The sequence below is a fragment of the Ips typographus genome, unplaced genomic scaffold (genome assembly GCF_016097725.1).
Source record: "Ips typographus isolate SLU unplaced genomic scaffold, UJ_Ityp_2.0 IpsContig35_part1, whole genome shotgun sequence".
Taxonomy (NCBI): domain Eukaryota; kingdom Metazoa; phylum Arthropoda; class Insecta; order Coleoptera; family Curculionidae; genus Ips; species Ips typographus.
In genome coordinates, this window is record NW_028098574.1 from 192083 (window position 1) to 209239 (window position 17157).

The 17157-nt window shown below is 32.4% G+C and overlaps 3 protein-coding genes across 5 annotated transcripts; 2 read left to right on the plus strand and 1 right to left on the minus strand.

The window, feature by feature from the left end:
• Positions 1-96: 96 nt before the first annotated feature.
• On the plus strand, positions 97-2259 carry LOC145739730 (FERRY endosomal RAB5 effector complex subunit 3). Of its 2 annotated transcripts, none has more exons than XM_081995049.1 (8): positions 97-334; positions 398-543; positions 607-788; positions 828-1064; positions 1117-1311; positions 1366-1828; positions 1886-2011; positions 2064-2259. In XM_081995049.1, the coding sequence occupies exons 1-8, from the start codon at positions 190-192 to the stop codon at positions 2145-2147; spliced, it is 1578 nt and encodes a 525-aa protein (XP_081851175.1). In that variant the 5' UTR covers positions 97-189; the 3' UTR covers positions 2148-2259. The 2 variants fall into 2 exon arrangements, with proteins under 2 accessions (XP_081851175.1, XP_081851176.1); XM_081995050.1 differs by having other exon boundaries at positions 99-334; positions 840-1064.
• On the minus strand, positions 2243-4094 carry FeCH (ferrochelatase, mitochondrial). 2 transcript variants are annotated; one of them, XM_081995056.1, is made up of 6 exons: positions 3730-4094; positions 3497-3674; positions 3222-3443; positions 2896-3163; positions 2576-2845; positions 2243-2518 (listed from the first exon to the last, which is right to left on the minus strand). In XM_081995056.1, exons 1-6 carry the CDS (start codon positions 3758-3760, stop codon positions 2321-2323), a joined length of 1167 nt encoding a protein of 388 aa, XP_081851182.1. In that variant the 5' UTR covers positions 3761-4094; the 3' UTR covers positions 2243-2320. The 2 variants fall into 2 exon arrangements, with proteins under 2 accessions (XP_081851182.1, XP_081851183.1); XM_081995057.1 differs by lacking the exon at positions 3497-3674 and having other exon boundaries at positions 3222-3475; positions 3909-3926.
• Positions 4095-5907: 1813 nt separating this feature from the next.
• On the plus strand, positions 5908-17152 carry Invadolysin (leishmanolysin-like peptidase, invadolysin). The gene is given in 13 exon segments (XM_081995040.1): positions 5908-6304; positions 9378-9475; positions 9854-9884; positions 12726-12808; positions 13707-14000; positions 14057-14186; positions 14188-14261; positions 14325-14547; positions 14836-15156; positions 15270-15429; positions 15499-15665; positions 15727-15846; positions 15904-17152. Coding segments are annotated over 13 exon segments (2016 nt in total). The 5' UTR covers positions 5908-6145; the 3' UTR covers positions 16060-17152.
• The last annotated feature ends 5 nt before the right edge of the window (positions 17153-17157 follow it).

Sequence of the window (17157 nt, forward strand, 5' to 3'; positions counted from 1 at the left end):
TCGGTTCACAATTCACATAACCTTAATCTTCTTCTTCTTCTTCTTCAAAACTATCACATGAATTGTGCATTTATTTTCTGTCTGTCAGCAGCTGTCAGTTTCATTATAACATAACCCGATTTACTTTTTTTTATCTATTTTTATTCACCTTTATATTATATACATATATAACTTGTAGTATGTAAAAGAATGCATATTGAAAAGAAAAACTTTATTTACATTAACGACCAACACAATTTTGAGTATTCGATTTTAATTCCTTTTGATGACTCAATTGAAGAATTATGTCACATCATAATAGTAAAACATAATTTACCTTTATACATTGAAACAGGTGTGTTGTAATGTTAATGATATTTAAACATTTTTTTATAATGCAGCTCTTATGATCTTCCAGAATTGAAAACTGACCTTAAGGAATTTATTGAAGCAAGGACTGTAGAATATTATGAAGGTTTATCTGATGGTATTGTGATTGAAGCTAAGAAAAATGATCTGAATTATGATGAAGTTACAAGAGAATGTGAGCAGATTATAAGAGAGGTTTGTTATTTTCATTAGATCTCTATACTGGTAGACTAAAAGTCTGTTTTTTTAAATTTAAAGGAAATGGTAGAATTTGGAGAAAAGAGATGTGCTTCAGATGAAGAACTTTTTGCCACTGCTTATCACAAACTAGTACATTCTCCAGCATTAGAAACCATGCTTCAATTTGAACATATGCTGTCCAAGACAATCAGACAAAAAACTGAAGAAAAAAATAATTTAATAAAAAAGCTTTCTGATAGGTAGTATATTGCACAATTGTTCTAATATAGTGATGATAGTCTGTTCTGTAGGCAAACCGAGGAAATGAATGAGGCTGTAGATAGGTTGGAGCAAGACATGACAGAAACCAAAATCAATGAATTAGTAGCTAAACATTATGAAACTCATTCATTTTTGCAGGGCAAGTTAAACAGTGAAATTGATACAATGAAGGAAGCACAGAGAAGACAATATAGAGAATGGATCATGCAAATGCTTGAACAAAACCAAGCCAATTCTTCATTACCAACTCCTAGGTTTATCAATGTGCTACATTGAAAATAGGAAATATTGTAAATACAGTTTTAGCTCTCCTTTAAGTCCTACTCCAATAAGGGATTTTGTTAGTCAAGCAAGTAACTCAAGCAAAGATCAATTTATTCCCCCAATATCAGAAGAAAGTTTCACCATACATTTAGGATCTCAGCTTAAACAAATGCATAATATTAGGATATTATCAGCAAATGTTATGGATCTTTGTGATGTTGAGGATGATGATGAGCTGTAAAAGAGTGTATGCAAACCCCCAACTTAATATTATTTTATATGGTATTCCAGATCTGAACCAACTCCTCAGTTACTAGAAACAGCTTTAGGTCTCTATTCCAATGATCTGACTGGACTAGTCTTAATGACTGATAACAAGATTGGATCAAGATTAACACAACAATTTCAAGAAATTTGTCAAAATACCACCGAATTTCATTTTCCTCACATAGAAGAGCAACTTCACAAAATCTCTGAAGTAGCAAATCAATTTTTGAAACATCCACAACCAGAAACATACAGAAAGGCAAATAGTGAACTGTTAAACAGTGGGGATTTTTATATGACCAGGCATTCAAATTTAGCGCAAGTCCATGTCATTTTCCATATGGTTACTGATGATAGTTTAAGGGGAAATGACATTAATAGCAGACATCCTGTTGTGTTGGGGTTAAGGCATATTTTAAAAACTGCCTGCTCCAATGATATTACATCTTTAACTATACCGTTATTGCTGCAATATGAGTTAACTGAAGTAATTGCTAATTTTTTAAAGAATTTATTGATTGACTTTTGAATCATTTTTTTACAGGATATGACAGTTAACTGGTGTGAAAAACGGGCAGAACTGGTTTTTAAGTGTGTAAAAGGATTTATGATTGAAATGGCTTCATGGGGTGGTTCTGAACTTAAAAATCTCCAGTTCATGTTGCCAGAGGTAGGAGTTACAATGTAGCTTGATACTTACTATATTATTCTATTGTTTTTAGGGAATATCTAATGATGTGTTTACGTCTATGACAGATATGCTGCCCAGAATTTTCAAGGTGTGCAATCCAAAAATATTAAACTAGTAGGTATACATATTCATATAAGTATATTATACATTTATGTAACACTTTTTATACTTTTATTTACTGGAACTGGCGCTAAATAAACAAAGCATGTGTTGCTTCTTTTATAAACCATTTTATTATCATTCTGAATTTTACAAATCCTTAAACAACAAAAAATAAAAATATAACTCTTAAAGACTGCAATGATCTGAAAACCATTGTTTGCTTGCAACACAAATAGGATTTTCACAATGTGGACATCTGTTGATTAATTTGGGATTCACAGGTTGATTACTTCCTAAATGCTGTTTTACCAAGTCAGTCAAAGTTTCTATGAATAGAGGATGATCATTTGGAGTTGGTACTCTTCTCATGACTTCTATTCCAGCCTACATATATCAATAAAAAAAGTACAAGAATAAACAAACCTAAATTACAAAGCAAACCTTTTTGGCATCTTCAGCCAACTCAATATCAAGCTCATGTAAAGTTTCAATGTGCTCATTTACAAAAGCTATAGGAACTACAATGAGAGCCTTCTTTCCTTGTTTTGCATAACTTTTAACAGCTTTATCAGTAAAAGGGCCTAACCAAGGTAGTGGCCCTACTTTAGACTGCCAAACTAATTGATATGGGTTACAATACTTTAATTGCCACATGACTAACTGAACTGTGCAACCAACTTCAGATGGATAAGGGTCTCCTCTATTAACTGCCTGTTGATTATAGCAAATTAAATAAGAACACCTTTATGAGGTTGTTATACCTTTAAAGGTAGGGAATGGGCTGAAAAGAGTATAAGAGCATCTTTTCTAATGCTCTCAGGCACTTTTTGCAACTCATTTCGTATCAAGTCAGCATGACATTGAGCTAAAAGTGGATGAACTGACCATCTGTCTATTATACTTAGTTTTAGGTCTTTGGGAAAGCCATTCTGGTAAAAATATTTGTATACAACATTCAAACTAGAACCTGAAGTGGCACAACTGTACTGAGGATATTGAGAAAATATTATTGCCCTTTCAACACCATCACTATAAAATCCCATATTCAAAATATCTTTGAAATCATTTAAAACTCAATTGAACATACCTCCTCATTTCATCTAAAGCATCTTCAGTAAATGGACTAGCATACCTAAATGCAGGGTAAGCTTTATGGGGTGCCGTTTCAGGGTGTTCTTTATCAAGTTTCTGGCATAACAACTCTCCTTGAAGAGTAGTCCACTTTAATATTGGAGACCCACCACCTATTTCTTCATATCTTTTTTGAACAGTTGGAGTCCTTCTTTTGGCAATCCACTCTCCAATATAACTAATAATGACCCCATTCAGTTTGTCACCATTCTAGATAAAATGAAATCTTACTCTTGTGCTACTGGAAATTGAATTACATCCCTATCAGTCATAATACGATGCAGGTAATCATGTACTTGATCTGTACGTTGGGGCCCCCCCATATTAAGCATTACAATAGCAGTTTTTGGATTTAGAACTGTAGTAGAGTAGTTTGTTCCATATTTTGTCAGTTTACTTCCAGTTTGGCCTAATAATTGTGGTTTATTGAAAATATTATATTTGTTTAACAAGACGAATATTACCCAGTAAAGCACAGGCTTGTTTGGAAAACATTATTATATATCTTTATGTATGCAAGAAATTGCAAACTTGCAGTTATTTTAATTTTACCATGAATTTACCACTGGACACAGATTCCAGTAAAGTCACAGTGAATTTGCAGAAAAACAAAATCAAAATAAGAACTAAGAACTACACTAACCATAACCTAGTTAACCTACTAATCAGTCAAATGTCAATGTCAAGTCGGGGTCTTGTGTCTTGTAAAGATTAAGCATCCACAAATTTTACGTAATTTTTGTGTAGATTACGGCTTCTATAGTATAGAAAAAAAAAATTGCGGTAAATACACAATTTCCTTCAGAAAATTGCGATAAAAATCCTTAAAATGTACGATAAGAACCATTTCGTTCGGCGCTGTGTCGGTTCGATGTTACCATCCATCCTCGAAAACTGCGGCTATTAAAAACCAAAATAATGCTAGTGCTAACCGTAGTGGCCGATTCGTATAAGTGCCAATATTTGTTTATTGCAAATTTAGGAAACAAATATGCATTAATAACTGACCTAGACTCGCAAGTGCGAAAGTGATTCATCCACCCTTCTTGTAAACAAAGGAAAAAGGCCAAAAGGCGGCAACTATGCTTTAATCTCATCATTGAATGACATCTGAAGTTGACTATACTGTCAAGTATCAGTTATCTTTTATCTTCTGTGAATTATGCGACGTTGCCGGACGCATTTTTTTTCGTTATTAATAAGCTTGTTTTTATAAATTGTAACAGTGTCAGAGTTTTTTGACGAAAATTGTGATTTTAACGCAAATTTTCTTATTTCTCTGGGCTATAGAAGCCGTAATGTATATGCCAAAAAAGTTTGGTGACAAAACTCGTGAATGCTTAATGTTTACAAGACTCGTCAGTCGGTGTCGGTGTTCCCAGGGGACCTTATTGGGCGCATTTGTTTTCAATCACTCGTTTTCAGGCTCCATGGAGTGAGCTGAGCATTTTTGACGTCACAATGACGTAATTTAACAATTGTGTGTGAAATTACGTCATTGTGACATCAAAAACGCTCTGTTTGCTTTATGGAGCTTGAACACAGAGTTTGAAAACGAATGCGGCCATTCGTGAGAGAAATTTAAATGTACTATATTTATATTAAACACTCCCAAAAACAATGCTCCCACTTCCCACTCCGTCGCATCTCCCACACTCCACTACTCCACACTCCACATGGGAAGAAATTAAGAAATGTCTTTTCACTTCAGACAGTCAAGTTGTTCCTACAACTTGAAGAAATAATTGTTGTCTGGAATTCACTGGGTTTCTTCGCTACTGATGTTCTTGTTTCATGGTTTTTTATTTGACGGCTTCGTTATGGTTATTATGTGCTTGCAGAGAAATGAGCATCCCTTAACTTTATTAACGATAACGTTACCATGGTTACGTTAACGTTTAAGCTCATTTAAGCATTTTGCAATATTGCAGTAACAGCAATAAACTATAGTGACGATTAAGCAAACGTGTTGTAGCAATATAACAAAATAAAATTAGTATATTATGTTCCAATCACGTAGCAGAATATTGAGTTATGTAAAAAAGCTGTGTTACAATATATGTATATATGCTAATTAACGCACTTAAATTTAGTTGCAGTGTTGCAGAGCTTTTGTTGGCATTTGAAAGCTTTTATTAGAAATTCAGATACTCATTATTTTTAACATAACAGTGGTTACTGGTTATAAATAGGTTTATTATTAGTAGGTACAATTCGTAAACTAATGTGAAGAGGTTTGATTGCGTAGTAGAGATTTAACAGACACTTTTTTTTCATTTACTATAGGTATACCAAGCCAATGTCAGTTAAATCGAATGCAACCTACTGCCAAATACATTAATTATGAAATTATGATTAGAACTAGATTCATCTCTAGGACTACCTAGATTGTTTTGATAAGAGTTCAAAAAGTGAACGGTGAAAACTAGTTTTAAATACCTAGGTAGGTAGGATTTTTATATTATTTTTTTCTCTTTTTAAATGAAGATTTTTTTTACACCATTTTGTTAAACTTCTGATTTTGAACATATCTGCTTTGACCATCTTTTTAATAATCATACGAGGGACGGAACGGATTTCATGATTTCAAGTTCCATGCAGCAAGCAGGGCTTTGCGAAGCTCTTTGAGTATTTGCTATTGCGCAGTCAATTGTAAACTCTAGTCTGTACTACATCATACATTCATACACCGGCTGGCCTGTAGTTTACACATCTAGTATCTAGTCTTGTTAAACAGTTCACAGTCTTGTTCCGTGTGTTCAGAGTCGTAGTGGAGTGGGTGCATTATCGATCAGATAATGTAGCACTGTAGCAGTTTCAGTTTATGGTTCCCGTACGTCAACATAACCTTAACTTGGTTAATGTTTACATTTATGAGTGATGTTTAAAGTTGTTTTTGCGACAACTATGGTCATGGTCACAAAACTTCAATGGAAGCTCGCTAGTTTGTTATTTTTTTACGGTCTTTTGCTTTTGTGGGGCTTCCCCGACATCTCGGCTCATGCCATTTGCGATCATCGTTTTCCTAAACATCATGAGGTAAGTAGGTACATTTTTTATATAAATTTAATCACACTAGTTGCATTGGAGTTTTTGCAGAGAATCGTTTAGTTTAAACTGTTTTCCTTAATAGTAGGAGTAGAAGAAGATCACTTAACTTTCAAGAACTTAAATTGGAGACACTAAAAGCTATTATATATCTTTTTATTGTTAATAAGCGCATTTAATTCAAAAAGTTAATATGAACATATATTTTTAGTACCTAGCTTAAAGTTTGCTGTAAAAAGAACAAAACGACTTGGTTTAGTTGCTCATTGCTTTTCTCATGACCGGGGACTAAAATAATAGGTAGTACTATGTAATAATGGTAGATAATAAGGTAATAGCTGTTGAACTTATAGAACACAGCCCAACCTTTCATTGGCATTGCTAGATTCAGGAATTATTTTTTAGTAAATGTTATTTTCAAGAAAAGCTTGTTTTCTGCAATTGCTAGCAAAAATAAGAACTTAAATATTTGTGAGTGAGTCAGTATGTAATTGAGCAAATCTAAATGATGTTGGTTTGAAACACATCAAAATCAAGACACTGATTTGATACGTTATACAAGTATAATGGAAAAAGTTCACTTCTGGGTGATTATTATATTATTTAATCAATATAATAAGTAAGTTCCCTGAGACAATTCATTCAGGTACCTACTTGAAAAGACATTTATGTAATAATTTTGGTTCATCAGTTGGTTTCAACTGATTTCAAGCATATTGAAGTGGAAATATGGCTAGACATTCCATTTTAAAGCTTTAATTAATACTCTTTCAATGCATTTCTACATTATTATTTAACAAACTGAAACTAGTCTACATGTAAAGTGAATTGTACATATATATACCTAATCAGTAATTGTTATGGTCGTAGTTGGCTGTGGTTAGAAATCAAACTGGCGGATTGACAGCTGTCATATAATAATTGTTTGCAACGTTATCTAAGACATACGCTTTTTGTGACAATTGCCATCTATAGGCGACCTGACCATAACAATTATTGAACACCCGTTATTTGCACAGTGCTGAAGACACTGATATGGCCAAAATAAAAAAGTCTCATTGTGATTTTTCAAAGCTATAAACTAAACCAGGTTCCAAATATTAGTAGCAACTTTTTTGAATAGGTGATGATGCTGATATGACGAAACGTATTGTCATGGCTTAAATTCACACGATTTCTAAATCTTTTACTCGACTTGCAACCTGGCGCAATATACTTAAACTTAAAATACAATTCTTGTTCTTAAATGTAATGAAATACATGTTCATTATTTTAATTTATTTTACTACAAAGCAAAGATAACTAGCTCATTGAGTGTATAGTTATTTCCACCTCAAATTTTGTACCTAGTCAAACGTAAAACATATGAAATGTGTAAGAATAACTAATTATTTGGGATAAGCCTTTTGCAGAAGTGAAAGGCTCTCTCATTAAATGTTTACCAATGTAAATTTTAATAATTAACGATTCGTCAATATCTATTTGTTCAAATAGATTTTAAGTCTTTATTTAAAGGTTAAAGGCAAGGGTATATAACCCTTATATAACCCTAAACATATGTTAATATTAGAATAACTGTAAAACGGTCCAATTATGATTTAAATTAAATAAAAAAAATCTATTCCAATTTGAATTGAACTATTTTGTATTGATGTTTTTACCGTTCAGCAAAAGAAGCATTTTTCTATTAACACTTTAACAGTTATATTAATAAAGACGACTTTGCGGATTTATAAGGACAGTGGTATTTCGTACGTTTACAATGGTAAACTAGAATAGTCAATTAGTACTTGTATTATGATTTTAAAACGATTATTAAACACCAAAAACTAATACTCATAGGCACTTGTCTGGATGTTTCGAAACAAAAATGCAATTATAGTGTGGTTGACATACATTTTTGGCAAATCAAAATTGCCTAGTTAACAATATTAGACAATATAGAAATTATTTCAATTTATTCCATGCAAAACACAGCTTTCGAAATTTCGGTACGATTGTTGTTTAATAACTAGTGACGATCTGAATAACTGGAGGCTATGACTATATAACATAACATCATACCTTACATCGCTCACGTCGGTGAATAATTACCAAAAACCAAACAACCAAATAACTTTCTCCATCCCTAAAAGAGCGAATAACCATTATCTGGTAACCGCTGGGTATTAATAATTTCTCTTCTATCTGAAAGTTCAATTTTTTAATTGTTGTACAGTACAGTATAGTCATGCTGGAATAAGAAGCCAACATACCTACCTACCTAAATCATTTTTGTTGTAACTTTTAAATATGAATTCCATCATGGGGGTCTTTCAAAATCCCGATTTCCACGAACAGGTTGTTAAAGTAGAATGTATAATTTTTCTGGTGGGTATGACCTTCCTGCTCAGGTTTGCTTTACCTATAAATTTGCGTCCATCTTGTGTTTGGGAAGACGAGTAATTTTATTAATTTATGTTTTGTCGGTGACACAAATTAAAAAAATATTTATATTTTAAAGTACATACAAATAATATTAAAGTAAATACAAAATTATCGTTCAGGTGAAGAAGGCCTTATACATTCTGCATCATTACTCTAGCTAGCTGACTTGACGAGAAAAGTGGAAAAGCTTTTATCTTCATTTAACGAATGTTTTTAAATTAAAAAAGTTCTTTTATGAGTGCCCGCTTCAAACATTTAATAAAGGACTAGTTGAACTTTTAAGGCTGCTGATTTTAAAAGCTTTTAATTAAAAGCTTTCCTCATATTCTGTAACGTCGGCAAAAATAAAAAATTGTATTGCTAGGTATTAAGTTTTTAAGCTTTTATTGAATGAATACGTAACATTTATTATTTGTGACTATTTTATGAGGATTAGTTTAAATTAATAATAAAGTAATTATTTGAATTTTAGGCAGTGTAGCCTTAGTAATAGCTATATTGTGATATTCAGGCACCAATGATTTTTAAAGCTTCTTTGGAAAGAAAATCAATTACATTGTTTTAGCTTTGAAAATTTAGCTTTGGCACTAAGTATTACATGATAATTGTAATTAACTATTTTTTACTTGTGTTTTAGGTGTTGCATGCCTACTTAGAACCTCATCGCAAAGTCAAAAGACGTGCTGCGGACCAATCCTTAAGGATACTCTTATATTATGATCAAAGTGTTTACCGGTGAGTTTTAGATTGTGGCATCTAAATTTACTCTTAGTCATGTTGTCCAGATAACACTTAAAGTACTAGTAGATTTTGAAATAATTGCTAAACACATCAACTTTAGTCTTTAGGGGAAACCAATATTAATGTGAGCTCAACCTAAGGCCAACCTGTCATGGACGGAGTTGGAATTAGAAAGTAAATTTTGCCTTTATATTTGTTTTCTCTAAATAGTAAAGTGGACATGTTCAAGCGATTGTTTTGAAGGATCATAAAATGGGTGTCAACTTTTGTGTCGGCCACCCTGTATAGTAATGATTTTTTCATTGCTCTTTATATTGTTTGACACGAAGATTACCAAAATAGTTCAATTTAATGCTTGTGCTTTTTTTTCAGGTTAGATGAAGAGCGATTCAAGCTAATTAATGTGAGTAAAATAATAAGTGATTCAATTTATTTAACGTATAACAATCAAGGAAACAAATTTATATAACAACTTTAACTGCTGATTTAATTTTTAGAAATAATACAGCCCACACTTAGATTATATACAGCTGGTAAAGTTATAATATCATCTTCATAATTTATATAGTGATCAGTTATCGTTTATATTATCCTTATAGCGATTATACTGAATGTTACAAAAAATAAATTGAAATACTCTTAAACTATCTTATATATAAAGACAAGATAAACATAAACGCAATTTAAATTTTGCAAAGAAATGAAAGACGTTATAATTCAATGTACAGGGTTATTCATGTGATTCGACGCATGGAAGATTGTGACTAAATGATTCACTTTCAAAAAAGTTTTGATTCTGGAATGGATTCAAGATGTACCGGGTGTCCCAAATGCAGAAAAAATATCAGCAAATATAAGTTGTATTTCCTCAAATAGAATACTTTTCATTTTCAGAATTTACCTTGAAAATAATAATTACATTGAGGGTGGTACTGCTAAACTTTACTGTTTCTCAGATATTCGTTAATTTGTAAAAATATAGAACACATTCTAAGGTTTAATCACTCAACATCTGTTTGATTTTTATTAACCAAAATTGCTTTGGAAAGTGCTAAAAGATCAAGTTTTTTGATTCATGGATGAAAAATTGTCTAACTCATGCAGGATGTTTCAAAATTTTTACAATAATTCTAACTGTGATAACTTGTCAAAATCAAATGTAACACCAACTATTTGAAGGTTAAGGTAGATGCAAAATTTATTATCTATCGAATATTATTAAGGTCTTCCATGGCTAACTACCGTTTGCGTTTTCTTGGAAAGTCAACATTTCTCGAATTTGCACCGATTTTGAGTGACCTTTGAGAAATTACCACAGATCCAAATTGTTTTAAATGACAGCTTTAATAGCAAATTAGAAACATTCTTAATAATGTTGCTGAAGGATTCAAAAACGGACCACTGTAACCATAAAATGGGTGGTGTTCCATTTGATTTTGACAAGTTATTACTATTTAAAAGTTTTAATAATTGAGTAAATTTGTTGAGACATCTTATCTTGTATGAGCTAGAGACGATGTTTAAAAGATGCATCCAATAGACCAATATCCATCCCAGAATCAACACTTTTTTAAAGTGAATAGTTTAATTACAACTACCGTGTCGAATAACGTGAATAACCCTGTAGGTATAGGTATAACATATGGATGTGTATTCTAAGACTATGTTCTATGTTCGCAATATAAGTAATTTTTTATTGAGGCAATTATTAATTTACTTTAATGAAAAATTTACTGCATGATATAATTATATTATAGCCAATCCATTTTCACTGCACATAAAGTTCTCCGAATTCTACCTACTTCCTCCTGATAATAAATATTTCACGGCCAGCGTTTAGATAATTAATAACAATTGATATATTAACTAGTATTCACTTACGTCATGACAAATAAACAGCCTTATGATTTGTAGCAATAAAAAAAATAACACTTGTTTTATTCTAAATTGGAAACATTCATTGGCTGCCTTTCTATCACATTGGATTGCACAGCACAATTTGATCTCTACTTATTAGATCACTAAACTTTTTCAACATCTTCAGCAGCTTTTTCAATCCCTTCAACATCAAATACATCTTTACCAGGTAACGAAGATTTTCTTCCAACATCACTTTTAATATTTCCTTCTAAACCAGCTTTCATCACTGATATGTTTGTTCTCTTTTTCTCCTTCATCCTTCCACTTTTTGACAACGACAATCGTCGATTTAACGCTGGCACATTATCACTAAGCTCCTCCTCAGACTTTTGAATAGAGTGTTGTGGCACTTCAGGTTCTTTAACTTTCTCTTTCTTACTTCTACTTTTATTACCTCCAAATAAATTTGAGAAAAAATTTGACATTTTTTGGCGCTCTCTAGGAACCTACCGTTAGATTGAGTGCAAGTTAAACATTACGATTGCAAAAGCTTACGAATTACAGAGTGTTTCTATATGTAGCCGATAAGATAATAGGAAAACAAAGATAAAGTTTATTACTGTTACAATATAAATTTAATAACCTCTCATAAAGTGATTGTCTGGATTTTTATTTACGGGATAAAATCGATAAAATATGCAGGTACCTGGAAATTTATAAAATGTTGATACCACTCTAATGCAATTTCAGACTAAAGGTACTGAACAAAAATTTTATTTTTTACTAAATTAATATTAATATTAAATAATTAAAGGCTTAAATATTAGATTATTAAAAAATCAGTTTTAAACTTTATTTATTTTTTTCATATAAGCAATCTTTATTTTCTACACGAAAAAAGGTTATCGACCACATGGTCTTTCTGCCTATGTTTACAAATTATTTTATTTTTTAACAATTTTTCCTTATTTCTAATAAATATATGTATATGATATTAGATAAAAAAAAATCTTAATTATTGTAAAACTAAAACAGTGGGGGGATTGTCTATTTTGTCTAGTTATGCAAAGTGTATTTATTATTGTCCAGTTGTTAGGATTATTTTTCCATTTAAGACATTTTAGTCATGTTTGTACGTTCGTAAAGGAGTTGGTGCAAATTATATTTTCATTTTCCTCTAAATATCGTTAAGTAGTATCACAGAAACAAGTGAGACTTTATCAGCATCTTTTTTAATTCTGAGATATAATAGCCATATTCTGCTTAGCTAGTTTAAACTATGGCTTAATAATTCACAGTTGTACAATTAGGCCTATGTGTAAACGTAGTGTAACCTAGTTTACGAGAGCACGTTATTTGTTATTTAAACAATATTATATTACAGAACACTATTCTGCCTGAAGCTGTTAATTTTTGGGAGAAAGCGCTTTTCGTCAGAAGACCTGGAAATGTAATTCGTTTAACACGGTAAGTCCAAATTCAAAAAGTATCGGAAACACAGAAATTAAATATTTACAACTATTACGTGATATGGCACGTCCTATATCGATTATGTAAAATATCTTCAGTTCTATTCTCAAGAGAAACCATATTCCAGAATATAGACTTCCAAACTATTAGTTCTCAATGATATTTCACCACGATCGGAAATACATTAGAAATTCTATCTAGATGGTATTGACCGGATTTTTCTACATACTTGAATGTTGGTATGAATTCTCAGACTACTTATGGTGACTACACATGCTTTCCGACCGGAAAACTCGAATTAAATATAAACGTCCGTAAGCCACAAGACATGGTTTCTCTAATGATTTGATTATACCTATAACCTCCGGATATGGTAATACAATACCACTTTATTGTGTCCTTTAATAGCAAAAAATATCTATCGATTCTAATAAAATATTCTCGTAATATTCATTATAATTTGCAAGGTCGACTCGAGCAGGTACTATAAAGTTTATGAAAAACCAAGGTAAAAGGTATACTGAAGGATTTTTGTTAATAAATTCTTAAATTTTTTATTAATACGTATATATGCTGTATGCATCTTTTCATCTTCGTCTAGTCCAACAAATAACAGTGGTTATTCGCGAAGTCAATTACAATGTAGCGTAAAGCTGTTATTACGTAAACCGTGACATCATAGACTATAGACTTCATATCCGCCTATAAAATGTTTTCATTTGTTTTGGATAATTGTTGACTTGTATTATTTAAAAGCACACGTTAGTAATCCATTTTAAACAGCAAACAGTATCCTGACAATTCTTACGTCAGTCATGACAATTTAAGTTGCATATATTTTCAGGAAATATCCTAAAGGTACAAATTATACCACTGTTTTGTACTTGGTTTTCAGAAAATGCAGCGACCCTCAGATATTCGTAAAGGGCGGTCATACTTATTGTATAGAGGCTTGTAGCGAAAAAACTATTTGTGGAGAAGTGGAGGTTCCAGAAGAACACCTCGATGTTTGTCGAGTTTGTAATTCTACAGGTCAAAACTGCATGCGTTACCCTGGTTCCAAGCAGGGTAAAGGAATTCTAGATTTTGATTTTGTTTTTTATGTCTCGGCAATGCAAACTGAACGTTGCAACAAATCGTTAACGGTGGCTTATGCAAGCCATTGCCAGCAGGAATCGGGCTTGGATAGGTATAAACTAAAAACATTTAATAAATTAGTTTCTACTTAAAGGCTTTCCTTTTAAGGCCCATAGCCGGACATGCCAATTTGTGTCCGAATAGCATCAGTACTGGCAGACAGGAGCTAGAAATTCTTTTATCGACAGTAAAACACGAAATACTGCATGCTTTAGGTTTCTCAGTCAGTCTTTATGCGTTTTTTTCGGGATAAGGACGGAAATCCCTTAACAGAGCGAAGTCCTGAAACTGGAAAGCCCCCATTAAATGAATCGTAAGTTGCTCGGTTTAATTTGTAATCAACTTTCAACTAGATTAAACCTGATTTGCATGTCAGATTGCAGACATATCAGTGGAGTAATCAAGTTATCAACACCTTTACTCGACCTTGGTTAGTTAAAGATGGTTATATAAAAAAGGAGGTTCAAATGATTGTAACCCCAACTGTGGTTCAGGAAGTTCGAGACTATTTCAATTGTTCAGAATTGGAAGGTGCTGAACTTGAGGATCAGGGAGAAGAGGGTACTGTTCTTACTCACTGGGAGAAGCGTGTTTTTGAGGTAGTTTTATTTATAATTTTAGCATTATTTTGTATTGCTGAAGTTTCATTGAAGGTTAAACTTGAGAGAACGGTTTTAGTTACCTAATCGATTTATGGTAAGGGTTTTAGCTTGAGCGCCTTTATCATCAAGTCCACAAGATTGAATAACAATTGAATAACGAGTATGCGACTAATATTACAAGAAAAATGTATAGTTTTCTAGAGCTTTGAAAAATGGTTCGAGAATAGAATTAGATTTTTTTCTATCAAATTAACACATTCCAATACAATTTTTATTTCATTATAGAATGAAGCAATGACAGGAACACATACACAAAACCCCATAATATCCCGTATAACCCTAGCTCTTATGGAAGATACAGGATGGTATAAAGCCAACTATTCTATGGCGGGACAAATGTCGTGGGGTAGAAATTTGGGGTGTGACTTTGTGATGAAAAGCTGCAAAGATTGGATTAACATGAAATCGTCAAAAGGGGCATCCATTCATCCGTTTTGCAATAAGGTGAAGCGGGATCCGTTACACACCGAATGCACTGAAGATCGTACTTCGGTTGCACTTTGTAATTTGGTGGAGTATAAAGAAGATCTTCCTAAAATATATCAGGTAAATAAATTAGTGCGTTTGCAATTGAGTGTATATGTGCAAAGAGTGAAATTATGATGTCCAATATAATTGTGTTGTGTAGTTTGCAATTATACTAATTTATTATTCTGTAGAATTTTGACAGTTTAGAGTACGTAGAACCTGGTAATGAAAGTTACTTTGGTGGTTCAGTATCATTAGCCGATTACTGCCCCTACATCCAAGAGTTTACGTGGAGATCTAACAACGTAGTGGTACGCGGTTCTCACTGTCGATACCCGGAAAACAATCCGAGTAAGTATCACGGAGTATTTAACGAATTTTCAATGTCCGGTTCCGGTATACGGTCATTATTACTATTAGGACCTGATAAGAACTTCGCTTTGGAAACCTACGGAGAAAACTCCAAATGTTTTGAACATACTGACCAAATGTGGGACGAGAAAAATTGCAAACAAATACGGCAGTGGATGCATTGGGGCTCCGGTTGTTATGCTTACCAATGTCGGGAAGGGCGGTTGCATGTTATGGTAAGTCTAGACTAGATTGTTATTTGGTTTGTTTATCCATAAATTTGCTGTTTCTTGAAAGGTAACAAATTATACATATACTTGCTACCACGCTAACCAACCTATCTACATTCGAATTAAAAGCAATGGGTGGTTGCATAAAGGTGCTATAGTGTGTCCACCTTGCAAAGAAGTATGTGGGGTAGGTTTTGAGGTATTTTTTTTATTTGACAATATAATAATACATTTCTTGGAGCAGAAGGAGTTTGAAGAACAAGGGAAGCGGTGTTACGGAGGGGAGGAGGCTCCTCCTTCTACCAGTTACCACCGCGATGAGCTGAAATGTGATTCCAATTTTGCCAAAGTTTCTCTGTTCTTGTTTTTCTTTTTGTTGACAATTATTGTTATGTCTTAATGTTATTAGTTACGTTACACAGTAATCTCATCCTTGTATTACAGTATACAGTAGCATTTTGTGTGGGTAAAATAACTAAGATGCAAACATCATAATGTCATTTATGTGAGTAGGTAGTGTAGATGTCGTACACATAATGGAAAATTAGGTTTTTTACAAAATATGAAACTCCAAAATAATGCCAGTAAAATGCCAAGCAAACTGTGCGAATGCGAAGAAAAGTTCGAGTTTATGCAACTCAGATTTATAGATTAAAAAAAAATAGTTGCAAAAATCTATAAATTCAGCATTATAGCGTTATTGTGTACTGTTTAGCACTTGGGCGAATTTTAAATAGTAGAAGCCCATAATAAAGCCTAATTTTGAATTATGACTACGATACAAACATATTATTGATGTGTACATATTATATGGTTTACGTTTTTGTTCATGATATTGGCATAAAATCATAGGTAAACGTATTTCTTTTGTGTAAATTGAAGACTGATTTTGCTTATTTCATTTGACAATCTTTATATGGCATGATCGCCATTTCAAATTTGTATTAATATTTATAATCAAAGGTGTCTCGAAATTAGTGTGCTATTGTTATCCGTGTTCCACAGTATGGAAAAGAGCTTATCTTTTTTATAATGCATTTATGAGCATTTATCTACAAGAACTTTTTGTTTGTCAAATACAGAGTTATTGTATGACACACTAGCTTCCAGACACCTGATGTATATTATATGTATATTTGTGCCATTCTAGCAATTAAGAAGGGCTTTTATTTTTAGACAATACATACTGTAAATATTAGGATATACGAAAAGTCGCTCAAAGGCAACAAATTTTGCGTTTCGAGGTTTGCCTCTATTTCACATGCTTAGCTTCTAGCTGAAGAATTTTTGTCATCCAAAAAACGCAACGCATCCTATGTGATCGTCCTGTCATCAAAATTGTATTGAACGCTTTCGTATATCGCCATATGTATGTAGGTACAACATAAATCGCATGTCAATAAAGTACATATTAAATATAAAACATTCCTTGACGTCAACATTTTGATTGTGAGAGTAAGTGAATTTGTATAAAATATACAATCTTCCTCAAGTTTAA

Excerpts from the sequence above, each read along its gene's own strand:
- LOC145739730 (XM_081995049.1), top strand. The coding sequence starts at position 190 with ATGCATATTGAAAAGAAAAACTTTATTTACATTAACGACCAACACAAT. Across the intron at positions 544-606 it reads GTGAGCAGATTATAAGAGAG|GAAATGGTAGAATTTGGAGA; the intron begins GTTTGTTATTTT and ends TTAAATTTAAAG. Across the intron at positions 2,012-2,063 it reads TCCAGTTCATGTTGCCAGAG|GGAATATCTAATGATGTGTT; the intron begins GTAGGAGTTACA and ends TATTGTTTTTAG.
- FeCH (XM_081995056.1), bottom strand. The coding sequence starts at position 3,760 with ATGTTTTCCAAACAAGCCTGTGCTTTACTGG. Across the intron at positions 3,675-3,729 it reads ACAAGCCTGTGCTTTACTGG|GCCAAACTGGAAGTAAACTG; the intron begins GTAATATTCGTC and ends CACAATTATTAG. Across the intron at positions 3,164-3,221 it reads GCTTTAGATGAAATGAGGAG|TGATGGTGTTGAAAGGGCAA; the intron begins GTATGTTCAATT and ends GGGATTTTATAG.